Source organism: Melanotaenia boesemani, chromosome 15 (genome assembly GCF_017639745.1).
Source record: "Melanotaenia boesemani isolate fMelBoe1 chromosome 15, fMelBoe1.pri, whole genome shotgun sequence".
In the NCBI taxonomy this organism is placed as follows: Eukaryota; Metazoa; Chordata; class Actinopteri; order Atheriniformes; family Melanotaeniidae; genus Melanotaenia; species Melanotaenia boesemani.
In genome coordinates this window covers 27,303,008-27,330,641 of record NC_055696.1, presented here as the reverse complement: position 1 = coordinate 27,330,641, position 27,634 = coordinate 27,303,008, and the positions used below count along the sequence as shown (strand labels likewise).

The window sequence follows — 27,634 nt, the reverse complement described above, 5'->3', positions numbered from 1 at the left end:
ATAACACTGAAGTCATGTTACTGAGAAACTTATCAGCACTTTTATTCCTAAAGGCAGAAAAGTTCATTTCCAGTTGACAACCTTTCCTGTAAAAGTAGTTTCACATGATCATTGCAGAGCTTTTTATTAGTTTGGCTGCAAATGTCTGATTCACATGTTCGATGCTGTTCAAGATTTACTCGTGTTTAGTGGCTTTAACTATGTTTCTAAAAAGTTCTAAATCTACAGAGAAGACCTCATTTCATCAAAACTTATCAGTTTTCACAATTTTCCACAGACCCAAACAGAACGAAGAAATAAAGTCTTCAGGCATAGAGTAGAAGCCCCATAAATAAAAACAACCTGAGAGCAGTGATTAGAGCATTTGCTGTATTTTAAACCAAGTTCCTCTGATGAGTGTTGATTTATAGTCGGAAAAACTACATGTGTGTTTTCTCTTCATCAACAGGGAGGTACGACACGCCTCTTGCGGATGCATTCCCAGATCCAGCTGGGTGAGACTCTCTGAGCCTGGCTGTCCTCCTCGGGTTCAGCCAGCGTATGTGTTGCTGAGGAGGCAGCGTAATCCGGTACAAGGTCTCCGTCATAAGCCAGGAAATACCTCCTGAGTTTGTTGAAGTCCTGCACGGAGGCGGGCAGGAACAGCTTCACCCCGCTGAAGATGTCCAGCAGCGTCTACAGGAAACACAAAGGATCAAAGTCAGCGTTAGTTTCCCCAACATACCGGGACACAAGGCACAAGTAGTGCTCAGGTTGCTTAGCAACCGCCTCTACAGCTGCCTGCAGGATATGCATCTATAAGGCTAAAAGTAATTATGATTATGTTAGAAATAAACAAACCTACATTTGTCTTGCTCTGTTCAGTTCTGACTACACTTAAACTTAAGTTTCATGTTGTTTAAAGCTGCCAGGAAATCAAAACAGACTCGATGCGGGTTTAAGACACACGACACTCAGGCTGTTTTCCTCTGAGACGTGACTGAACACATGCTGCTTCAAGTCTTAATGAATTAAATGAGTTATTTGTATTAATGTCGCTGTCATCTGTTTATATAAATACAGTGACATTAAACTGATTTTGTGTCTTGCTCTGCTCCAGTTTTAGCTTCTGCAGATCCTCATGACTCAGACGATGGCCAGCAAAAGAAAAGCAAAAAGCCATTTAACTCCACCGATGTAATTGTTTCTCCTAAATGTTTAAATAAAGCAGCAAGCGGAGGCCTGCAACACAGGATTTAAATATGTGCCTCTGTGATTGTTTGTGTGGTAATTAATGTTTTCATGTTAAACCTCAAGTCGTCAGTGTTTTGTTCACGGAGACCTGGCTGTGTTTGCGTGTCAGAGACCAACCTTGTCATTTCTTGGCTCCAGCAGCTGAGAGGTTTTTGGTTTGGTTTGTCCGTTGCTATGGACACTTTCGCTCTTCTTTGCCTGGTGGTAAAACACAGTGTTGGGCTCATCATGCTTCTTCTCAGAGGAAAACTACCAATGACTGCATAGATCATGAAAATGTGGCAAACCTTCTTTGCGCTGGGTGCCGCTGAGCCGGGAATGCGAGGCTCAGATTTAACTGCCTTCGGCTTGGATGGCGTGCTGCTGTCTGAGAACAGAGTCCATGTTACTGACATCCACAAACACACCTCTCTGTGTGTTATGCAGGGCTTAAAGCAAAGAATCATCAGTCCAGATTTGAACATCCTAAATCAGGGGTCTGCAATGTGTGGCTCCGGAGCAGCAAGTGGCCCTCTGGACCTTCCACAATGGCTCTTCATCCATGGCTAAAAATGCTAACTCATGTTTTTAAATATAGATATAAAACCAAATGCAGGTTTTTAGCAATTTTCCATTTTTTTTCATGGAATTGCATGAAATTTCCAGAATATGATGACACTAAAAGTACCAGCAAAACATAGTTTTTAAAAATTATTTTATAAATGCATTAGATGCATCACTTTATTCTATGAAAACCTTTGCGTTTTAAAACATTTTCAGCAGTGATTAGGGCCTTCGTTTAGGGTGCCAGATGGTTGCTCAGCTAAAGCTAAAAGCTACTCTAAACAAGTCAAATCCCAAAGATTTTATGGCCCTTTTGGACAAATGCCACGTGGATGATCTTCTACTATGAACCTGACAAGTTCCAGTTGTTTTTAGTTGGAGAAATGAATTATCCTCCATTGGCTTTAGCTCATCAATAAACCATCTAATTTTGCAAACTGAGTCATATTTACAACCTAATGAAAAATAGCTAAATGTCCCTTTAAGCCCATCAAGTCCACTAAGGCGGAGCAAGTTAATGTGTTTTTATCACGTTAATTCATCCTGCTGACTTTCTACCTTTTAACAAATAAATCCTGAAACTTCCGTCCGTCTTCGTCATAAATATTTAATTTTATTACATTCATTTTTCATTTTAGCTTTACAATAAATATTTTAACTGCTGCTGTGTGAAGGGAATACTGCTGTTAAAAAGCAGCTTATTTGTTTAAAGTGTTTGTAAAACTAAAGTTACTGAACTTTGGTTCAAATAGTTGTATATTAATACAGTATAAAAGGGTGTGATGTCATTTTTTAATTCTTTATTAAATTTTGCACATTGTGGGTTTAAATTTAAAAAATCGTGATTAATCTTAATGAATAATTTACATTTTTCCCAAAACTTTATCACACAAATTTAATAAGATCCAGTATGAAACATGTTTTTTTTACCGTAAAATAAACCGTTTAAGACATGATTAAAAAGTGTCATTTTACACATTTTACAAAGTAAAACGTGCTCTTATTTATTATGAACAAATTGTGGCTTGCTTGGCTTTTTTTTTACCAAACAGGGTAAAACTAAAGAGCAAAGTAAAAGCTTTCTAAATAAATGATGGTGTGGTTAGATGAGCCGGTGCTCCTGCATGTTTTCAGCCTGATGCTTCGCCAGAAACGCTGGATTTCCTAGTTTTCTGGACAACGTCAGTGTTCCTGTCATCCTTTATCAGGATTGTCTAGTTCACTTGGCTCAGGCACTTGAAATTGGTGGGAATAACAGATCAAACCCAAATATGTGCAAATTCCACAATATTCCATGTTTTACAGTTGATTTCTGTTTCGTTGTCAAATTCCAGGAATTCGTGGGAATTATAGGGTTAAACCAATTCCTGGATAGGATGATGCCGCAGCCAATAACCTTCCATTAATATGATCATTTTGGCCGTTTTAAATAAAATAATACCAATAACACAACTTGCCAGTGATGTAATCGTTCTTATTTTTGATGAACTGCACAAAAACTGCTGAAACAAAACTCGTGTATTTCTGAGAAATACAGCCTTATATTACTACATTATTGGCTGCAGTTATAGATTGTAAATATGTTTTTTCATGTTGGGCCAATAACCAATGGTTTAAAAACTTATCACATTATTGGCAAAATGTTATTACTTTACTGGCTCAAAAATACTTTTTTTTTAATTTAATATTATTTAAAATGGCCAAAATGATTAAGCGACTGTCAGGTGTTTTTTTTAATAGGTTGCTACACCATCCTGTCCAGTGGGGCCCAATAATTTCCCTGATGCAGAAAACACAAACAGAATCGGCTTAATTACATTTAAAATGGTGACAATTATTGCGTCATTGGCTTTATTACATTTAAAAGTTGTGGCAAGATGTTAGCTTATCATGTTGTTGGCCTTTCCCAAACTAGGAGTTCTGATATACTTTCAGGGGTTGCCAGAGCATTGTGAACATGACTTTGGGATTTTTATTGGGGCTGTCAAAATAAACACGTTGATGCAAACAGATTAAAACTGTGGAATTAATGTGTTAACTTCTTAATGTATTAATAAGATAATAAGATAAGATTAATGCATAAAACAAAGTTATTACACATACCAGGTCAAAAATCCAATTTTTGCATTATTTTGGGCATGCAGGTGGTTTGTTACACTAGTGAACCGAATCCATCAAAAACCACTTTATCCCCTTTATTTATAAAGACTGTGACAGTTTTTAAGCCTTATATTTAGGGGATGGCTACAGGATGACCCATTTAAAATATCACATAGTGAACGGGGGGGTCGTCACCACCACCACGTTATCTTGGGAGGGTCGTGGCTGAAAAAGTTTGGAGACTACTGATCCGGTTTAAGTGCTGCTTCTATGTTTAAGGTATTATAAAAAGACAAAAAGCACAGATTTGTTTTAACTTTCACAAAACTAAGTTCAAAGTTTCCTATTGGAACATTAACTGGTTCTAACTGGTCAGACATAATTAAAATGATGACGTGCAGCCTGAGTGTGAATGTTAACAATTAACCCACTGCTTTTTGTTCTTTTATTACTGTGTGTGTATTTGATTATTAATGTGTTATTTTAAGTTCTATATAATAATAAAAAATAAATAAATGCTTGATAGACACTCAACATACCACAAACACAGTGTTTACTTACTGGTCCTTTTAGGTGGAGCACTTCTGTTTGACGAGGACGATGGAGAGTTCCCCCCGCTGTCCCCTCCCGATGATCCCTTATCGTCGCTGGATGTTGAAGGACCGGCTGTCACTTTAAAGTCACTGGTCTCCTTGGATATGCGGAACAGCTCCTGAGCAGAGTGATGACATAATGACGGGCTTCAGCCAGCTGATGTATGTTCTACGTGTCGGCAGATTTAAGACCCGTCTCTGCTTTACGTTATTTAGCACAGCCATGTTTTACTGCCTCACACATTTCATCTTGTTTGTCAATGTTTACAGGATGACTCTGACTGCAGACTTGCTCCTTCTCCACATATAAATCCCAAAGGTATTTTCTTAATTATTTCATCTTTCCCGTCACCTGAAGTACACATCCTCCCATTACTCATCTTCACTCCATCTTATATTACAATAGAAACTAATTAGCAGCAGCTAATCCCACTGGACACATCTTCCTATCAAGTGAGTAACCAGTTTCTAATGAATCTTTAAGGATTGCCATCTCATTAAAGCCTAATTGTTAAATGACAGTGCTTAATCATTTCCCATGGTGCTGTCAGTTCACTGCATGTAAGGAAGCAGAGAGCTGGAGACTGACTCTAAGCTGAGGCAGGTTGGTGGCGCTCCTCCAGTCCTTGTCATCACGGATTCGTGTCATGCGGGGAAAGCGGATAGAGATGCCGTCAGCGGTGTGCATTTCTGATTTGGAGAACTCTGCGCCTGTGATCTCCCAGACAGGTGCTTGCTGCAGGAAAGGAAACAGCAGCAGCAGGTGAAACATAAATGAAAAGATTCAGGATTCATGAAGAAAAAAAAAATTTGAATTTGTTTGTTGTGAGATGTAAAAGCCACAGGGTCGTTTCATTTAAGTTTTCAACTTTCAGGTGTTTACGTGTGTTTTACAGGTCAGATCATCACTCAGTATTAAGGGGAAATACTATTTACATCATCTGTCACGTCAGGCTACATCAGATCATGGAATCTCACCTCAGGATCACGGATTATGAAATCTGGATAATAGTTCTTGATAATTTTCAACCAGCCGGGAATTTTGCCTGGATCCTACAGAAACACACAGGAAAGATTAATGCTGTATTACATCAGCTCAGTATTCCAGGCCAGGCTCTGAGTGGATCCTCCCTGACCTTGCTGATTTTGATCACATCCAGCTCTTTCTGGAGCCTGGCCAACATGGCGTCATCATAGCCTCCAGAGCACTTGGTGACTGTGCACCATTTCTTGGAGTCTGGGTCATAACAGCCCATGAGGAAACTGGACATGATGCCCCCTGGTGGGAAGAAGAACAAGCACAGCATTTTAGTCTCTTTCTGTTTTCATTTAACCAAACAAGACAAGCCCCCTTCGTCTCAACGTGCAATATCTTTTGGCAGCTTCTGTTTTCTGCTTCCCGCTTACTTCCCACAGCAAGTTCTTGTTTCTGCTCTGTTACCTCGTCTTCAAACAACACAAGCTGTTTTCATTAACCCTGCTTGACGATTGAATCCTTGTTATTGCATTTATGTTCCCATTGCTTTATATTCTCATTACACAGCATCCTCTGCACCCCCGTCCCTGCCTCCACGTTTTGTCAGCTTCCAGGATTTGCCTACTGGTGTTTTCTCTTTTTACATCTTAAAAAACAAATTTTCTCTCTTCCAAATAAAACTGTGTATTATGCACATGTTGTATAAGATGATACACTCACCGTCCACTTTATGAGCTCCACTTGTTTAACTGCTTGTTAACACAAACATTACCCAATAACAGCCCCAATCAGCCAATCACATGACAGCAGCTCAATGCATCTAGTCTTGTAGACATGGCGAGGATGACTTGCTGAAGTTCAAACTGATCGTCAGAATGAGGAAAAAATGGGATTTAAAGCCTCGTTTTGACCAACAAGGTCGGGTTGGGATGGGACGGTAAGGAACGGATGTGGTTTGTAAACTGTAGTTTCGTTGCGTTTCCACAGCCAACCGTGATCTTACCTGAGAGGCAGAGTATCAGCTATGTAATTTTTCCCTCAACCAATCAACGGATTGCATTGTGTCAGACTCCACCCTTTCGGGTCGGTTCGGTTAGATTTGTACCCAAACGGAAGCGTCCCAGCAAAGAAGGATGGGCCGGGTTGGACATTAGGATACCCTTCCCAGTTTTCGCGTGTGGAAACACACCCATTGGTGGAAACAAGGCTTAAGTGACTTTGAGCGTGGCATGGTTGTTCGTCTGAGTATTTACTAGGATTTTCACACACAACCATCTCTAGGGTTTACAGAGAATGGTCTGGAGAAAATATCCAGTGAGCAGCAGTTGTCTGGACCAGATTGTCTTGTTGATGTCAGAGGTCAGAGGAGAATGGGCAGACTGGTTGGAGATGATAGAAAGACAACAGGAAGTCAAATAAACACTGGTTCCAACCAAGGTCTGCAGAACAGCATCTCTGAACACACAACACGTCCAACCTTGAAGCAGATGGGCTACAGCAGCAGAAGACCACACCGGGTGCCTCCTGTCAGCTAAGAACAGGAAACTGAGGGTACAATTCACACAAACTCACCAACACTGGACAATAGAAGATGGAGAAATGTTGCTGGTCTGATGAGTCTCCATTTCATCCACATTCAGATGCTAGGCTCAGAATTTGGTGGAAACATCATGAAAACATGTCTCCATCCTGCCTTGGATCAACGCTTCAGGCTGCTGCTGGTGTAATGGTGTGGGGGATATTTTCTTGTCCCACTTTGGGCCCCTTAGTACCAACGTGGCCTGGTTTAACCAGCACAGCCTACCTGAGTATTGTTGCTGACCATGTCCATCCTTTATGACCACAGTGTAGCATCTTCTGATGCTACTTCCAGCAGGATAATGCACCATGTCACAAAGCTCAGATCATCTCCAGCTGCTTTCTAGAACATGACGATGAGTTCACTAGACTCCACAGTCAACAGATGTCAGTCCAGTAGAGCAGCTTTGGGATGTGGTGGAACGGGAGATTCTCATCATGGATGCAGCAACTGTGTGATGCTGTCATGTTAATATGGAGCAAAACCTCTGAGGAAAGTTTCCAACATCATCTTCCCGTCTATCACATCAAGAATTAAGGTGGTTCTGGAAGAAAAATGGGTTCCACCTGGTACTAGAAAGTGGACCTGATAAAGTGTAGTTGAGTGTATATTTTATTTTACATATAATTTAATTTCATACTCTGTTCTTGTAGAAGAGCCTTTATAATTACCAAAACACAAGTTTCAAATAATCCCACTGATCTGTAATATTTGCTGCATTAATAAATGTTATGACCAACAATATCGTTTAATGGTCTAAAACTCTTCAACAGAGGAAAACGGATTCATCAGTGTGGGAAAGATGTTGGATGGTAATGGTTTTACCGACCGTTGGAGCCTTTCCCGTAGAAGGCCCCCAGCACCACCAGGTCTGCTGTGTCTGCCATCGCACCTTCATTCAAGTAGTCCTTCTTTACTTTCAGCCAGTGGCGCTTCCCTGGCTCGTAGGTGCTCTAACAAACAAAGATGTAAAGCCTGATGATCATTGTGCCACAACATTTACTTTTCAAGCAAACTTTGGTCATTTTTATCAACCCCAAACTCTCAGGACTGGAAATGCACTGAACAGGAGATCACTGACCTTTATATCTTTCAGCACCAGGCCTTCAAGTCCCTCTCTGATGACACGAGTTATCATGTCAGCCAGATCTGCTGCCCTCTGACACACACACACACACACACTATCATGAGCTACACGTTTACACATGCAGCAGAAAGCCAAAGTTAGAGTTAACACTTACAGTGACGTGCTTCATCTCTGAGAAGAGGATCCTGTTGGGGACTTCAACCATGTTGTCATGCAGAAACTTTCTACGCTCACACAGAGGCCTGAAGAACATAACGCCACAGGGGAAATATTAGCTTTTAGAGCAAATAGCTAATAATAGCAAATTTAAAACAAACACTTTTTTTGAACACCAGGGATGTTTCCATGAACTGGCTTAGAGCGATTAAAACTGAGTTTTTAGAGTAGCTGCCGTTTGCCAGGCACAAACCTTTAGAGATTAAAAAACACTGACATGCTGGGCTTTTTAAAAAGAAGAAAATGTAGAGGTGTGTGATTATTCTTACATTTGGGTGAATAAACTGCAACTCCAATTCCAAAAATGTTGGGTTAATAAAAAACAGAGAACAATGCTGTCCAAATCTCATCACCTCATAATTTATTCCCAGACATGAGACATTTTCACATTTGATGGAAAATATGAGCTGATTGTGAATCTGATGGCAGCAACACGTCTGTAAAAAGTTAGAACAGAAGCAACAAAAGGCTGGAAAAGTAACAGGTACAAATCAGAAACAACTGGAGGAGCATTTGACAACTTATCAGGTTAATTGGTAACGTCAGTAACACGACTGGGTATAAAAGGAGCATTTCAGAGAGGCAGAGTCTCTCAGATGAAACTATAGATAGAGGTTCACCAATCTGAGACAAACTGGGGTTCAGAGAATCAGGAGGAATCTCTGTGTGCATGGGACAAGGCTGGATGCTGGTGATCTTCTACATTAAACCCAGACATGATCCTATACTGGAAATCACTGTCTCAGGAAGACTTCCAGAAGTCTTTGTCTGTGAACACAAATCCACCAATGTAGGTTAAAGCTCTATCATGCAAAGAAGAAGCCAGATGTGAACAGGATCCAGAAACAGCGCCATCTTCTCTGGACCAAAGCTCATTTAAAATGGTCTGAGGCAAAGTGGAAACCTGGATGAAAATGAAATAGTTTCTGGAAAGCATGGACGGTGTGTTCTGCAGGTTAAAGAGGAGAGGGAGCATCCAGCTAGTTATCAGTGGACAGGTGAAAAGCTGCATCTCTGATGATATGGGGCTGCATTAGTGTCTATGGTATCTGAAACATCTGCTCCCATCCAGACAACGTGTCTTTCAGGGAAGGCCTTGCAAATTTCAGCAAGACAATACTGAACCACATCCTGCATCCATCACAACAGCATGTCTTCACAGGAGAAGAGTCCAGCTGCTGATCTGCAGTCCAGACCTTGGAAGCAGGAATCCAGCAACCAAGGTCCAGGACTGTAGAGCAGCTAGAATCCTGCATCAGACCAGAATGGGACAACATTCCTTTCCTAAAACTCCAGCAACTGGTCTCCTCACGTCCCAGATGTTTCTAGACAGCTGTTAGAAGACGAGGGGATGCAACACGATGCTAAACATCATCCTGGAACTACTTTTTACAGACATGTTGCTGCCTTCAGATTCACTATCTGCTCATATTTTCCATCAAATGGTGAAATGTCTCAGTTTCATCATCTGATATGTTGTTTATCTTCTACTGGGAATAATTTTGTTATTTTTTACACAGTGTACAAAAACTTACTTTAACAGTTTATGTTAGTTTATGCATTAAGTATTTTAAAAGAGTGAAAATCCACAATACATCTTAAAGTTTGTTTTTTGGGCGAAAATAGGAAAATTACTGCCTCTCCTCCAGAAGTTTGTTCTGAAGCTTAATGAAAACTGGGATTAAACCACCAAATCCACGAGGAATACCAGCTTTAAACCAAACAAGTAACATTTAGTCAAACACCCAGAGAGCAGAGGCAGCTAACGGCTCATTTGAGGAGTGTTTTGCAGTTTGGTTCTGATGTTAAAGATGTTGCTTGCATCATTCACATGGGATGGGATTATTCTTCGTTCAGAGGAATGCAAAGCTGTTTGAAGCCAAAGGGTGAAGGGAAACCATTACCTTTCCATGAGACTCACACCATTGAAGTAGATGCAGTCAAAAACAAAAAGGCACACGTTGGCATCTTGAAAGGCTGCTTTCTGAGAGGAGAAGGAAGGAAGAAAGACTGTACAGTAATAAAACCAAATCACATCAAATCAAAATGAAAACTGGTTGTGGGGTTCTCACCTTGTGTATACCCAACGTCCCAAAGGGCAAAGGTTTACTGGTCTTTGTGTCAATAAGCAGGACTTCAGCATCCAGGATCATACTTTGACCACCAGGAAAGGCCTGAGGGATGTATTCTTTAAAATGAGCCACCTGATACATGAAAACACACACACAGAAAAACACAGAGAGAACATTAAAGATCCAAAACAACTTTTTGAAGACCCCTTGCTGTAAATATAATTAGTCTAATTAACATGTTTAATTATGTTAAACCTGATGAATAAAGAAAAAATTATGAAAAGGGTGATTTATATTTGGCTTGTAGCCACAGATCTCTTTCATCACTCTCAGTGGAGGGTGATCTGAACTGTGTTGTCATTAATTTAGATGAAAAAAAGTTTGATCTGTAGTAATTAGACTCCATTCCCCTCTCCCACACAGTGCAAACCTGCTATTAACATAAATTTCCTAATTACAGTGACTGAGAGTGCATAATCAAGCAACTGGTTGATGGGATGCACTGGTGAGGTGGTCACATGAGGCAAAATGTCAGGAGCCTTCAGGCTACGAGGCTACAACTCCTCCACAGACGGCATAAAGAGCAAGTCCCAAGTTCTATAAGAGTCATACAGAAACTGGAAAAGCAGCTCAGAAAATGAGACCTGACTTTTTTCTTCTTTTCCCCTCCAGAGTACACACAGCAGCTACACCTAGAGGACAGAAGGCTGATGAACATGATGCTGGGCTAGTTTTTTCTGCACATTCGAGTATCTTGGCACCATGCTGAGAAAGCAAATGCTGGAAAATATCTGTGGGAAATGTGTGAATTTCACACTGAGAAAATACCTTTTAAGCTGCCAATCCAGCAGGGACAAACCTGAAGGCATCTCTTTCTCAGGTGCATTGTCATACTAATCAGTGAATAGCTTCATAGGTTGTGAGCTGGTGTGTTGACTGTGTGTGTGTGTGTGTTAAGACTGACTTTGTGTGGCAGCACTGGTTTGAGGCTGCGGCTGAAGTAGCTGAAGGTGTCTCCGCTCTTGTGGACCTGCACACGCTCCCCGTCATACTTGATCTCGGAGTACATCCCGTTGGGACATTTCTTCATGGCGTACTCGACAGATTTACACGCCTCGGCCTGAAACCACAAAGAACAGAGTCATTCATGAAGCTCTCAGGAATATTACACCCATATGTGGTTTCATAGTACTGCATCATGATGCCAATCGATATATGACTTTTTCTGACTGAGTGACATAAACCTGCTTCTCTCTTTCATCTCCAGACAGCATCTCAGAGCACACCAGGTTAAATCAGACATGTCAAAACTTTTCTGTTTCTTATAGTAACAAGATGATTTAGCAGAAATCTGCTGCAAGTTAATGTTGAAAGTCAAGACTGAAACCATGCCTAAGAACACACTGCCTTGTGATGAAATTATTCTGGATGGTGATAGCATGGCTTCCAGTACTACAGTGAGGAACCTTGGAGTTATTCTGGATCAGAATCTGTCCTGACTCACGTATAAAACAGGTTTCTAGGACCGCTGTCTTTCACCTACGTAATGTTCCCATAATGAGGACCATCGTGTCTCAGAGCGATGCAGAAAAACTGGTCCATGGATTTGTTACCTTCAGAATGGATGATTGTAATTCCTGATTATTTTTCTGTCCCAGAAAGGTTCTGAAAAGTCTCCATCCAAAATGCTGCAGCGAGGGCTCTGATGAGAATTATCATCAGAGAAATATTATCTCTGATGAGATATAAGAGATAATATTTCATTGTATTTTTATTTTATTTTATGTATCTTTGGCTGTAAGGTGACCTTGAGTGTCATGAAAGCTGACCAGAAGTAAAATTTATTATTTTTATTATTATTACTATTATTATTATATTTCTCCCATTTGATCTTTTCTTCATCGGCTACCTGTTAAATCCAGAATTTAAAATTCTTCTCCTCAGAGACCTTCAGTTATCAGAACCCTCTCTGTGGAACCAGCTACCAGTTTGGCTTCAAGAAGCAGACACCCTCTCTATCTTAAGATCAGACTTCAAACTTTCCTTCCTGACAAACCTCATAAGGCTGAGGCTGCTGGGGAATGTCCCATGATGCACTGGGCTTCTCTCTTTACTTTCCATGTAGAAAAATCTGATATTGTTGTTCAGTCATTTGTGTTTCTCTTCTTTCCCAGCAGGAATCCCTGGCTTAGAGTTATGCTGCTTGTTGAACCCGCTTTCCTGTTCTCTGCAGTCCAGGAAGATGGCCGTCCTTCCTAGTTCTGGTTCTGATGGAGGTTTTCCTTCCTAGTTCTGATTCTGATGGAGGTTTTCCCTCCTAGTTCTGATTCTGATGGAGGTTTTCTTTCCTAGTTCTGATTCTGATGGAGGTTTTCCTTCCTAGTTCTGATTCTGATGGAGGTTTTCTTTCCTAGTTCTGATTCTGATGGAGGTTTTCTTTCCTAGTTCTGATTCTGATGGAGGTTTTCCTTCCTAGTTCTGATTCCGATGGAGGTTTTCTTTCCTAGTTCTGATTCTGATGGAGGTTTTCCTTCCTAGTTCTGATTCCGATGGAGGTTTTCTTTCCTAGTTCTGATTCTGATTGAGGTTTTCCTTCCTAGTTCTGATTCTGATGGAGGTTTTCCTTCCTAGTTCTGATTCTGATGGAGGTTTTCCTTACTAGTTCTGATTCCGATGGAGGTTTATCTTACTGGTTCTGGTTCTGGTGGAGGTTTTCCTTCCTGGTTCTGATGGAGGTTTTCCTTCCTGGTTCTGATTCTGATGGAGGTTTTCCTTACTGGTTCTGGTTCTGATGGAGGTTTTCCTCTCCACTGTCTCCTTGTACAGCTCAGGATGGAGGATTGAATCAAGGAGAAGACTTTATCCAATCCGTTGGTTTTCTTAGCTAGGTCATTATTTTAAACTGCTTTATATGAACACAGTTATTATAAATTGGACTATTGTAGATCATATAACGGATTAGTTTTAAACAGATTATAACTGGTCTACAATGAATTGTATTGAATTGGACTGTGTCTGGAAAAGTGCCTTGAGATGACTTTGTTGTAAATTTTTGATAAACTATTTCTGGTGAACTGGAATGCGCTGAAGTTGTGACTGATATTTTTATAAAAGTGTGTCCACACTCCTGTTGACGTGCTGTCCTTTGCAGACGGTCATGTTTGCAGTAAACGTTTTAACTGGGATTTACACCCAACACCTCTTTACTGAAGGAAAACGCAGACACCTACTGAAGACTGTGTGGAGATAATTATTAGCCAACATTCACCCTCCTCTCCCCGTCCCATCTATTAAATCAAAATGAGGAAAAGTCAGGTAGGTGGAAATAAATTGAAGGTGCCCCACTATTGCTAAAATAAATGGCAAGGTGTGATTAAAATCTTTGGTAAACATCACAACACACTTCCCTGAACACATACGAGGAGGAGAAAGAAGTGACATCCTTAATAAAGGTCTGGTTGCAAAAATTGTGTGTGCGTGTCTTTCTATTTATCTATTTTACATATAATTTCCACTCAAACATTAGAGATGATGATGCTCTGGAGGAAAGATTCTGTACGTTTATTTTTACTGAGTGATGATCCATCCCTCATTTCTCACTGAACATGTGTGAAGATCAGTTTGCTTTAATCAGGTTACATGTAGGATCATCTGAACGGAACAAACTGTTTCTATATAAGGACGACTTGACCTTCTGAACTGGGTCAGAGGATTTCTTTTATCTAAAACTTGATTCTGTTATCTTGCATATGTCAAGGCCTTTGTCTGAAAACTGTATTAAAAACATCAAACAGCATCTTTAGTGTAAAGACACAGATAATAAAATGCTTCTACAAGTCATATTTTACAATTTTATTATCATTATTCCTGTTTTATCTGAAAATCAGGCAACATTTAAGCAAAATTTATTTTTAGAGTTAACTTACAGAACTTCCTTGACGTGAGAACAAATTTTTATTATAATATTGTTTATCGATGCAAGGAATTAGTGATAAAATGAGACAATTAGCTGAAGGACAGTTACTGTCATGTTAATTTAATGTGTTTTGAAAGTTCTTGCATGTAAGAGGTCAGAAATGTCAGATATCATCTGCAGCATGCTGTGCACGGTACAATAACCAGTGGCACAGTGTTATACAGTTGCAAGAAAATAATATACGAATCCTTTGGAAAGGCCTGAATTTCTGCATAAATTACTCATAAAATGTGATCTGACCTTTATCAAAGTCACAACAACAGAGAAACGCAAGCTTCTTAACCCTGGTGCATTCACGCCAGGATAGTCTGCTGGACTCAGTCCAATTGAGGACTCGGTTGAGCTGGGGTGCAACATTCTTCCAGACCGAGGTTTCGTTCATGCACAACTCAAACGAATTGGACCTTTTAAATCATAAATTTCCCTCACCACCAGAAGCGACACTGCATCAAAAATTAGTGAAGGAAAAGATGAAGCACATAATGAAAAAGAAAACATCTACTGGTTAATGCAGGACAACTTCTGTTTTCACCACATCAGAGCAAAACATGGCGCTGCATCAGATCCCAGCCGTCTTTTGGTCAGATTTTTATCAGAACTTTTACCAACTTCTTCCACATCCAGCCGGGAGCCATCCAAGGCTGAATCTGGGGTAATACACTTTGAAAACAATGTTGTTGGACCTCAGATACTCATATGTAATTGCTGAAAAAATGTATAATATAGGACCTTTAGTCGAAGTTTGATTGTGAATTCCCAAATAAAACAGACTTTCCAAGCAAACAGACTAGAATTCTAATCAAAAGGGCAGGTGTGAATGCACCCTAAAACTCCAAGCCACTTTTTTGTCAATTTTGTTTGTCTAACAGCCTGTAGAAACTGAAGCTTCTAATGCCAGTCAGCATGCAGACATGTTTCCACGACAGCCTCAGCTGTCAGATTATGAGGCTAAAATTATGTAAAATGAACGTATCAATAGATATAGCAGCATGAAGGCCGACCAGAAGAAGAAAACAGAATTTATTACTGACAGAACTTTGTAGAAATAACACACAGATCAACAGTGACCAAGCCTTTTCTCTCAAGTCTTGGCTTTCAGGAGTGAAAATATTAACATTAAAACAAACACACAACAGAAACTATTTACATATTTATACTTTTTCCTCATTTCCAGTTATTTCTGCTACTATTTACCTTCTATCCTCACAAAACCAGCTCAGCTGCTTTTTAGTGCCACCGTGCATCAGAAACGTCTTCTTGGCTTTATTCCAGCCATAGAGGAGCATTATTTTTCTTCTTTTCATACACACTCAGTGGTTGATCTTACACACTACGGTTCCTGAGACACTGTTGATAATATGATGGACAGTGTTCGGGGCCCTGGCGATATATTAGAATTTTAAGTTTGTCTATTTTCGGGACTTAGATGAGGATCAGATCACATTTTATGACCAATTTATGCAGAAATCCAAGTCATGCCACAGGGTTCACACACTTCTTTTTGCAACTGTGGAAAATTTGCATCACATGCAGGAATGAACAGAAAGGACCAGTATTTCAATGCGTCAGATTTCAGCTGCAGCGACTCACCAACATGGGCTGGACGGGAGTCATGAGTGAGGCCTCCACAGCGAGAAGCTTTCTGGGTCCCGAACCGTTGGACGCCTCCTGCTGATTTCTCAGCACCCTCTCAATCACATCGCCCAGATTACGTGAGGCCTTGAAGGCATCATAAGCGTTTGGATCTACTGCATCCAAACTGCAAAAAAAAAAAACAAAGACATGATGATAAAAACAAACAAAAAAAAAGTAAAACTTAAAATATTCTGTGGCATTTTCACATTAGAACCGACACACTTACACATGTTTGGCGCCGGCGTTCATCTTTAAATCATGCTTAATTAGCCTGATGACACATTTCAGGTCATTACTGGTGCATCTGTTAATAAAAGAAAACGCTAAATTTTACAAAGGAAGGCTGCAAACCAAATGTTCAAATACTGGAGCATGTAAGAAGCAAAAATCTGTAAGTTTAGGACCAAAACATTTTGAGGAGAAAAAAAAAAAAAAAACTGTATGGCCACAGTACCAGTATACAGACAGAAACATCCTCCCCCAGTCATTTACTGAGATTAATAAGAACGACCAGTAATCTGGTCGCGACTACTCTTTTTACTCACATGTTCACAAGTCCTTTACACGCATTGATTATTTTTTAGTTGACTCCAGAATGATTTCTAACATTGAATGCAGCAAGTATCACAATATAATAATATCAGACCATAGCCCAGTTAGCATTAACCTCAAACTTTCTCTCCCTAAACAGACTTACTGTTGGCGCTTTTAACCCCATGTTACTTGCAGATCCGGCCTTTAAAAAATATATCAGCGAGCAAATTTCTTTATTCCTTGAGACCAATGATAATGGGCAAGTTAATGATTCAACTCTGTGGGAAACCCTTAAAGTGTACATTAGGGGACAGATCATTTCTTATGAAAGTAAACAAAATAAAGTCAAACGTGGTAGACTGAAGGAGATAGAGGAAGAATTAAAAACTGCAGACCAAGTTTATAAAAACACTCGACTCCAGTCCGACTATAATAGTATACTAAAATTGCAACATGAGTATAACTCTATTCTGGGGGAGCAGGTTGGTAAAATGTTATTAAAAATAAAACAGAAACACTTTGAGCTTGGCGATAAGCCTCACAAACTTTTGGCGAGGCAATTAAAGGGTGAACAGGCAGGGAGAGCCATCTACAAAGTTAAGTTGAACACAAGTGTAATGCTGACAGACTTGCAGGATATTAATGAACGCTTCAGAGAGTTCTATTCTGACATGTATTCTACCAAGACAACAGCCACTCAGGATCATTATGATAATTTTTTCAGATCTCTAGCCCTTCCACAGTTGGATGCATCATCAAAAAAATATTTGGACTCAGAATTTACTGTCTCGGAGATACAAGAAGCCATAAAGGCATTCCCTACCAGAAAAGCTCCTGGCCCAGATGGATATGGCCCTGAATTTTACAAGGCTTTTGGAAATATGCTAGCACCTCTATTATTGCGAATGATTCACCATACTCACTCACGCAAATCACTCCCACCTTCCCTAAATGATGCCAATGTTTGTGTTCTCTTAAAAAAGGGAAAAGATGAAACAGATCCTGGCAATTATAGGCCCATTGCCTTACTAAACTATGATCAGAAAATAATCACAAAGATCCTAGCTACACGATTAGGGAAGAGTATAGCAAGCATTATACATTCAGATCAAACGGGTTTCATCCCAGGTAGATACTCTTTCTGCAACATCCGCAAAACTCTAAACATTCTTTATGCAGACCATAACTATCAAGAAGGGGGAGCAATACTGTCTTTAGATGCTCATAAAGCCTTCGATACAACAGAGTGGCCATACCTTTTTACAACACTAGAAAAATTCGGTTTTAGCAACAGTTTCACTGATTGGGTCAGAATTTTGTATAAGAGCCCCAAGTCCTCCATACTCACAAACGGGAATAAATCCAAACCGTTTTCATTGCAAAGAGGTGTGCGACAGGGAGACCCTTTGTCCCCCTTGCTATTTGGCATCGCACTGGAACCACTTGCGATAGGGATCCGGGCGCACCCAAACATCAAGGGCATCAAACTGGGCAAAACAGAGACCCGTGTGACACTATATGCTGATGATCTCCTTATCTGCCTAGCCAACCCTAAAGCCTCCATCCCTGCTCTCCTGGATTATGTTAACTCATTCAGCATCATCTCTGGTTATACAATAAATTGGGGAAAGAGTGAATTTATGCCTCTGGGGGACAACTTGCCTCAGGAATTTTTGGACGCCTTGCCTTTCAAAGTAGCACATGAGTATTTTAACTACCTTGGGCTAAAACTGACAAATAACTCTGCACACCTTTTTAAAGCTAATTTTACCGATTTGGTGGACAAACTTAAGGCCAATATCAATGCCTGGAGGACATTACCTCTAACCATGATTGGACGAGTTAATGCAATCAAAATGGTTAGTTTACCAAGATTCTTGTATTTGTTTCAGAACTTACCCATCTATTTAAGCACAAGTTTTTTTAAAAAGTTGGACTCTATTATACTACCCTTTGTGTGGGGCTATAAGTCACACAGGATTTCTAAAGCCCACCTGTATAAATCAACAAATGAAGGTGGTTTTGGTCTTCCAAACATCAAGCACTATTATTGGGCAGCTAACTCCAGGGCTCTCACGTATTGGAAACACAGTCCTACAAAGGAGGCGCAGGAAGGTACCCCCTCCTGGTTACAACTTGAAACTCCTGTTCCTGGTAATAATGATATATTGCTTTGTGCATGGTTATTTTCCAATCCTACATTAGATAAATCAACACAGAAAGGCTTTGTCCTCCCCAAAGATTCTGTCTATGCTCCCATTTGTCAAAATCCTTTTTTTAAACCCGGGCAGTTGGATGGGACCTTCGCTATTTGGAAAAGAAAAGGTATTGCAACTTTGGCTGACCTGGATATTGATGGTTGCTTTGCCTCATTTGCTCAACTACGCAATAAATATGATATACCTAACTCACATTTTTTCTGTTACCTCCAAATTAGGCACTATGTCAAACAAAGGTTTGACCACTTTGAGACTATCCCAAATTCTCATCCTTTTTATGACAATCTACTGCTTGCTCCAGACTCAAAACATTAAATAACTAAATTTGTAGAGTGTTTCGCTTCCTCTGTCTCCTCAGAATTCTTGAGGCAAGCCTGGGCTAAAGACCTTCACTCTGATGTACCAGCACAGCTCTGGGAAAAAGCCTTAGCACTGGTTCACTCCTGTTCTATTAACACCTGCTATCGACTGATACAGTACAAGGTGATCCATAGATTGCATTATTCAAAGACTAAATTGAACAAAATTTTCCCGTCAATATCCCCCCAGTGTGATAAGTGTTCTTCTGCTGAGGGGTCTTTGGCACATCTTTTCTGGTTCTGCCCCCAACTGTTTGGTTTCTGGTCTGCAATCTTCCACTGGTTTTCCAAATGTTACTCTAGAGACATTTTACCTAATCAAAATCTGGCAATATTTGGATGTTCGATAGAGACGCTATGCTACACGTTGGATATGCAAGCGGCCCTGCACTTCGGAATGGTGGTTGCTAAGAAGCTTGTGTTACTGGCCTGGAAATCCACCACTCCTCCAACCTTTGACCACTGGCTTAAGGAAATGGTGTCTGTGATACAGATGGAGCGGCTTCGTTTAGATAAACCGGACAAACAAAATAGGCATGAGACTATATGGGGACCATTCTTGGCCCAGTGCCACATTACTACATGATCTGGACCAATGGTCATACTGATCAACCATTCTGCGCTGTATCAATGTATGCATTGTCTGTTGCATGTCTATTCCATTGTCTTGCAGTTTTTGTTTTTGTTTTTGTTCTTGTGATGGTTTTGTTTCTTGAATTGTAAGCTAAAAAAAAATTAATAAATATAATATTAAAAAAAAAAAAAAATAAGAACGACCAGTAAGGCAAAAGAAAATCTATCTTTTTTTTTTTTTTTAATATCTGATTATTTTTAAATAGAAAATTTATGAAAAGGATTCTGACCCATTAATTCAAGGCAGGGTCTTCTGCACCGACACATCACGATACAACCTTCACTTTCTTTATGAGGCCTAAGAATTATAAATAATCACCTGAACTACACACCAGCCACATCATGCAGTCCACCTTTTCAGCTGCTAGCTAAGGTAGCACAGACCTTAATATATGTTTTTCTGACTTGTTTTTGACGTCACATTCACTGTGAACAGTCCTGGAGCTGTTGTTGCCCTGAAGCTGAAGAAATTGAAGAAAAAGAAACTTTTTTTCCAGGATGCTGCGTCACTTTACAGCAGCAGTTCACTTTATGGTACCGCATTACCAAACTGGTGGTTTTGAATGTCTCACAATGGCTGATTCAATAAAGAAATCCAAGGAGACACTGGAGAAGGAAAAGAAGAGAGAGAGAAAGGGACCTACAAAAGTAAAAAGTTCAAGTAGGGCTTTAACACTAATATTTAATCAGCTAATCACATGACAACAACTCAATACATGTAGTCATGCAGACATGGTGACGACAACTTGCTGAAGTTCAAACTGAGCATCAGAATGAGGAAGAAAGAGGATTTAAGAGACTTTGAACGTGGCATGATATGAAAATGAGCAGATGCTGCCTTACTTTTTGGCTACATCCTCCAGCTCGCTCTGCTGCTCGTCCTCCTTCGTCAGCTGAGCGAGGCGGGTCAACGATGCATCTACTTCCTGGATGGTAAGGTTGCTCTTCGCAGCAGGAGGAAAAGATTTACTCTCCTCAAAGAACATCCTCACAGTTTCAGACACATCACCCTTCAAAAAAAATGCAGAAACAGGCATTTTTTAACAATGCCAACATCCAGAATTATCATCACACAATGTCAAGAGAAAGTTTTTGTTAAAATTATTTTAAGCTGCTCCTTAGAAAGCGCATAAAGGAGACAGGGAATATTGTTTATATGGACAGGTTGTTCTGAGTTAAAAGCTTATCTTTTTGCATTTTCAACAACTGTATTTTTGTTTTGGTTATTGAAAAGTACTTTTCATTATTTTTTATTGTAAGAGCATAGATGTTTTAGAGCTACGAGAATGTTCATAAGGCTGAAGTCCCCCGTGGCTCATCACTTTTTATCAACTACATGTTCTCGTGTAAATTAGTGCTATTAATGCTTTCCTGAAAGAACCACATCCCCCTTTTGATCCAACTTCCTGCTCCGGTCGCTGTTTCTGGTTTTACTGAGCGCACTAAAGAAAATTATAGCCTGCTGCAGGAGAAGAGACCTGATCTGCTCTGGCTGGGATCTCTCGTTGTTTTAGCCTCATAGTAAAAAGTGTAGAATAAAACTTCTTGCTTTCTTTCCACGTGCACTTGCTTCTTCTCGCACGACGGCACCGTGCATGTGGTTCATACGACTGTGATCCTACAAGAATCCATGTGTTCCCTCCATAAACTCCGCAGGACCTGCCGTTTGCCAGCCTTGAGCCGTTTGGGTTTTAGTGCACTTCTTGATGATGTGGACATTTATTCCTACAATCCACCATATGATGTAAAATACAGCATGGTTCCATCCTTTACAGAATACTTCCACATCATCTGATCCAGAACAGCCCAGAATCCTGTGCAGTTAAAATGGCCTCCTCTGGCCGAAATACAGTATTCAGAAAAGATCCTATTTTCTCTGTTATTAGCATACTAAATATTAAATCTAGTTTTAATGAAAATTCATGCACTTTTAAGAAAAGTCAGGGACCACCTTCATGATTTTATCTGACATCACTAAATATGTATAACATAATATATGCAAATTTTTAAAAGGGTCAAATTGACCGTCTTTGCCGTTCTAATATATACAAAACAAATGTTCAGCACAAAGATTATTCACCACTGCAGATTTCAGTTCATGTCTGTGGGGTGCAGAGTCAGTATCCTGTGTTCAGTACCGTTTGCTCTTTGGCATTTTTAACATTAGGTCAGTAAGTGAGGTGATTAAGTGTGGTAGAGGGAGGGGGACTGCAGGAAAAACTGAAAATCTGGGTAATTCTAGTGTTAACTGATTAAACAGCTACTTTATTTTAAGTCAACTGTTGTAATCCACATGTGCTACTGACTCTTAATAAAAGTGTATTTAGCACTCAGGGCTGTAGATTAGAAGTGTCTCTGGTTCCTTGACAAAAACATTATATAAATATATATATATATATATAAATATATACATATATATATATATATATCACATATCGTGATTCAGGTAAAAATATTGGCATGTGAAATGAGGTTCATATCACCCAGCCCTAATTTAACGTGTGATGGACCACAGACCTGCTCCAGATCGCGCACCATGTTGTCTTGGTTGCATCTGAATATGCGGCTGAAGAGTTTTACAATCTGCTTGTCGTTGAGGTTATAAACACTTTTTACAACGCCCGGCAGGAGCAGTTTCACCGTCAGGTAAAGATCTCCATGGAACTTATCTGAGGATGGAAGAAGAAATAAAAGACGGTAAAGTCCTGACCTCTGTCGATGAGCTGACGGAAAGGAACACAACACTGACCTCCACCCGTGCCTTTCTTCAGAAACTTCTCAATAATCTGCGTCTTGGTGTTGTAGCTGTTGTTTTCAGCCACCATGGCGCAGAGCTTACGGAACTCTCTGAGGAGGCAGTCCTTGTGCTGAGGGTCACAGAGCTGAGTGGACAGATTGCTGCCTTGGCTGGCTTTGGCTGGTGATGAGGACGGTCCAGGGCTGCTGGAGCTGCCGGCCTTCGCAGCTGATGACAGAGCGAAGTGAAGCAGCACATGACATTGTTTATGGATCGTTTTCAGAGGGTTGGTTTGGGTTGTGATAAACATCACATATTATAACATTTCTCTAAAGCATGTCCCACAAATAAAGTTAGGAATACTAAAATACTACAGCATAAAATGTTATCATTTTACACATAGAAATTATTAAATTTATCTATTTTTTCTTTTCACTGTTTTGTCTTATTAAAATCTTATATTTAATTTAATTATGTATTTAATTGGTCACACTATTTAAATATTCATAAAATACTACAATATAAAATGTTATCATTTTATACACTTTATATATAAATTTTGAATTTAATTAATTAATGCTCTGATTTACAACTTTCTTGTCAAAATATTATATTACTGTATTTAATAATTTAATAAATTGATTAAAATATTTATTTAATTGACCATACCTATAAGAAATTACTATAAAATGATTTAACTGTATGCATATTACATCATAAATGAATATATATTTAATATATTTATATCATATGTTTATTTTATTTATTTACTTAATTTATTAATTTATAAGAAAAATATAATCTAATTAAAAATATATTTGGAAAACAAATAGAACAAAAACTACTGCAAAATTACAATTTCTCTCAGAGAATTAAGAAAAAAAAAGTATTTGTTAATATCATTTCATTTAATAAAAACAGTTTTTAAACATGCACTGCAGCCCTGAAATGTTTTCTAGAGTTGCTGCATGTAGAAACACAAATATTTGCAGAGATATGTTACATCCTGCTCAGATTTTAAGTTTGTTCGTCAGGGAGGATGCAAAAATAAATCTGTGGGGTGCTGGATTTACGTTGGAGAAAGTTCCAGTAAATTGTCTTTTAGATGAATTCACGTGTATAAATGATCGTTTTGCAACAACAACGTGAAACAACAGTTTCAAAGAGTACTTGCCCTCGGGTGTGGCAGCTTACCAGTGAAGCCGGAAAACTTGCGCGGAGCGTTGACAGACGGGTCGGCAGGAGCAGCCATGAGCTGACCAGAGCTGTTCGCCTTAGCCTGGACCTTCTTTTTGGGACTTGCATTAACTTTGGCCATCAGATCTATAAGACAGAATTTCAAGAACAAATTAAAAAAGACAAATATCATCAAAAAAAAAAACACTTGATCCATGTGACCAATAAGTATTAAATTTAGATGAAGAAACAGTGACTTCAACAACTCTAGACAAACACTGTATTCTGCTTAATCCTACAAGTGCAGGTCTTTCTGGCAGGTTTTATCCTCCTTCATTCAGTCTGTGTTAACCTGGATTTTAAGTAGTAATAAAAGAAACAAAAGGGAATTATCTTCTAAATTAACTTTCATTCTAACTTTTTCCATTAAGTATCCAGGAAGCACACTGCCAAATTAAAGAAATGTCTTTGTAAATTGTAATGCGATTATGAAATGTTAAGCCTACTGGTTAAACAGGTAAACTGACACACCTGTTGAACCAGTAGGCTTGAAACAATATTGATTTTTGGGCGTCTACTGTACCTGAAACGTGTTTATTAATGAGCTCCTTGTCCTCATCCTGTAGCTCCTCCCAGCCCTCCAGATCTGTGATGTCCTCTATCTTCTTTGTGGTGGCTCTTGCCCTTTCCAGCTTCTCAAACATGCACTTCACATGGTACCACTCCTTCATCTCCCCTGCAGACTCACTGAAAGGATTTGGGACTATCTTCCCTATGCGCACTATACCCTTCTGGATTTTGTCCTTGCATTTTTTACATCCCGCAGTGCCACGTTTGGCATATTCCACCAGGAACCTCTGGTCTGACATATCTGGCTGGCTGGAGGAACTCTGGTGCAGGAAAAGCCAGAGAGGATTGCTTTGGAGAAGACTGTGTTTTTTGGCCACTGATGGAAAATGACAGACTTGCCCTGAAAACTTTAATGTATGTGTGGGTAGCTGTTCAAAGCATGAAGAGACAAGGAGAGCTCTGCACGCCTTTGATGTCTGCTGACATCTGAGAAGTCCTCTAAAAGGTTGTCGGCCTGCACAGACAGTCTTGTAAACTAATGAAGTAAGAGGTTGTTGCATGTAGTTGAGCTGCTGGCAAGTCAAAACCTAAAAAGTCAAAGGGACACAACAATAAGAGATTAAATTTTTCATTTTATATTAATTTTCTATAGCTTCATTACAGCTCTAACAGTTTCTGAAAAGCTCACAAAGTCACATTTAAAACCTTATAATACAGCACAGAATACAATTCATTATTAACTATACAATCACATTATCAAAGTCTTTAAATAAACTAGATATTTAAAAACTAAGTAATAAAACCAAAACTAATGGAGACAATGTTGCATTGAATAGAATTAAATTAAATTTTGCTGAAATAATAAATGCATACAATTGAAATTAAAAATATAATTAGTGACCACATTTGGGTAAAACAGGGTGGTGCTGACGTGTGCTACTGGAAACATGAAAAAGCCCAAAATGTGGCTCATTTTTCTCCCCTTATATCTAATCATATCTAATAATTAATAAAGCTAATTAAAAAGAGTGGATCCTGCGAATGACACCAAAACAATTTGTGGGATAAAACATCCTTTCGGAGAAGTTTTTTTTTTTGTGTGTGTGTGTGTGTGTGTGAATTGATGATGGATGGATATTTTAGAATTAGACTTAAGTAGCAGACATTGCTATTATTGGCATTTATTTGGTGGCTTCACATTTCAGAAACAATGTTTTTCACAGTTTCACAAAACTCACTGCTTGGAGCAGGAAGGAAACAACAGATTGAATGAAAGTAAAATCAAAGTTTTTAAGACGTTTTAAAAACCAACAGATAACTTGGGCTGTTACAATCATCACTCAGTCTTAACTTTTACATCTTCTCAGATTGCCGTGCCCAGGACAAACCTGGACACAGAGAGTGGTAGAACATCAGCTGCAAAAGGGCCACAACTTTTTGGTTTATGAACGCTGTTGTTTGTTTTTCATCATAATTTTCAGCTGGTTTTATCCTTCACTATACAATTATTATAACTATTAGTATTGTCATTATTGTATTTTTATTATTATTATTATTATTATTATTATTATTATTATTCCCCTTAACCTTTTAACTGTCTGCTCTACCATTTAGTGGAGCAAATTTTTCAGTGACTGTAATAAATCTTATTAAATATTTGTGGGAATAAACCTGTCTGAGCCATCTCCACCACTTGATGTGTATATGTAAAACCAAAAGAAGCTGTTATCCTTTTACTGTCAGATTTTGACCTTTCAGCTATTACTATTACTGTTTAATTAACTATTATCTTAATTATTAAAACATTTATTCTAATTATTTATCGCCCCGAGTTAATAAAAAAAATGCAAAGACACATTTTTCAATTTTCATTTGCTTTTTTTATACGATTCAACTAAAACTTCAAAACGTTAACAGCCCAAAACATAACCATAATGATGGAATAAATTAGGCTGAAATGGTAAGTAACGAGATGCAAATAGGGTTAAACTATTTATCCATTAAACTTATTTTAAGGTTTATAAACAAGTTACTTTCATTAGATTCAGTTAACATGTATCTAGTCATTCAGTGATTAACTTAAAACGTAAGAAATATAAAGAGAATTAATCCCTCGCCATGTTCTTATTCTAATAAAAGACAACTAAACACCCAAACGCAAATAAATTACATATAAAACAGAAGCATGATTACATTAAGTGTACACAACAAAAAGCAGCATGCTAAGTAACATCCATCCAGACAGGTGGGAGATCAGTTTCATTTGGACTAAGACGCCTAAAATTAAACATCTTGCTTTTAATCATTTTAATGTAATTTATTATTTTATTGTGGTTATGTGTTGATGCCTTTTACTAATCTAAATATCTGTAATGTCTTTGCTTTATGTAAAGCACTTTGAATTGTCCTGTACATGAAATGTGCTATACAAATAAACTGCCTTGCCTCGCCTTAAACACTCGCGTTATATGAACAAACCAAACTGCAGTGCCTTAAATGCACCTTTTTTTCTTTAACAGAACAATAAACAAAGTGCTAACTTTTAGATTTATTAACTTTTACTAATATAAACATATTGGAAATCTTTAATACTACATAAGAATCTTGCCATTTAATCACACAAATACATTACTTTTAAATGAAAATGTAAAACCAAGTAAGTTTCATGAACGAAGGTAACTGATGGGCTAACGTTGGTTAAGTGTTAGCATTAGCATTAGCCACAATCACCCAATTCTACAGCTACAACAAAAGGCAGCCACTAAGTAAACAACATAAAATACTTTAAAATATTAACATTTTGTCAATATTGCTACACACGTGTATCGACTGTACCTTGTAGAAGCTGTGCACGACACAGAAACGCAGTGTATATTGCTAAACCTTCTCATTGTTTATTAGCGAACGTCTTCCCCTCACTGTCAAGCTTAAGTCAGTAGAGGTATATAATGGACCATTTTCCGGTTATGCTCTACAAAATAAAAGCCATGTCTTTATATATAAATATATATATATATTTATCTAGTTATATATATATATATATATATATGTATGTAAATTAATATCCTTACTATTGTTACGCTTGATTTTAAAATCATACATGTTTTAGCCGTTTTACACTGGTCTGCCAAATGACGAGACATCTTTTAGTTTTATTTCAAAGGATAGAAAATCTGATTTCCGGTAAGTATTCATTAGCCAGCAACTTGACAATACGACCGTATAAGCATGGACTGCAGACTGCAGAGCACGAGACAGTTGAAATGGTAAACCTTTAAACATGGACTACCGCCATCTGCTGAACAGGAGCAGGCAGGCAGGCAGGCAGGCAGGCAGGCAGGCAGGCAGGCAGGCAGATAGATAGATAGATAGATAGATAGATAGATAGATAGATAG

At 38.8% G+C, this 27,634-nt stretch overlaps 2 protein-coding genes across 2 annotated transcripts in view; one reads left to right on the top strand and one right to left on the bottom strand.

Annotated features, from left to right (window-relative positions):
• Window positions 1-1,032, top strand: part of rad51d (RAD51 paralog D) — a 54,823-nt gene extending 53,791 nt beyond the window's left edge. Inside the window, exon 11 of the mRNA XM_042008268.1 lies at window positions 449-1,032. The gene's annotated coding sequence lies outside the window, so the exon portion shown is untranslated. The remainder of the gene's footprint in view (window positions 1-448) is intronic.
• On the bottom strand, window positions 26-27,168 carry lig3 (ligase III, DNA, ATP-dependent). Its single transcript, XM_042008263.1, has 21 exons — window positions 27,074-27,168; window positions 24,252-24,825; window positions 23,687-23,815; window positions 22,505-22,720; window positions 22,273-22,424; window positions 20,599-20,765; window positions 16,237-16,314; window positions 15,966-16,134; window positions 11,364-11,519; window positions 10,400-10,531; window positions 10,232-10,311; window positions 8,266-8,353; window positions 8,106-8,183; window positions 7,854-7,977; window positions 5,606-5,748; window positions 5,448-5,522; window positions 5,059-5,205; window positions 4,438-4,588; window positions 1,521-1,600; window positions 1,351-1,431; window positions 26-675 (listed from the first exon to the last, which is right to left on the bottom strand). Exons 2-21 carry the CDS (start codon window positions 24,796-24,798, stop codon window positions 442-444), a joined length of 3,027 nt encoding a protein of 1,008 aa, XP_041864197.1. The 5' UTR covers window positions 24,799-24,825; window positions 27,074-27,168; the 3' UTR covers window positions 26-441.
• Between the last annotated feature and the right edge of the window lie 466 nt (window positions 27,169-27,634).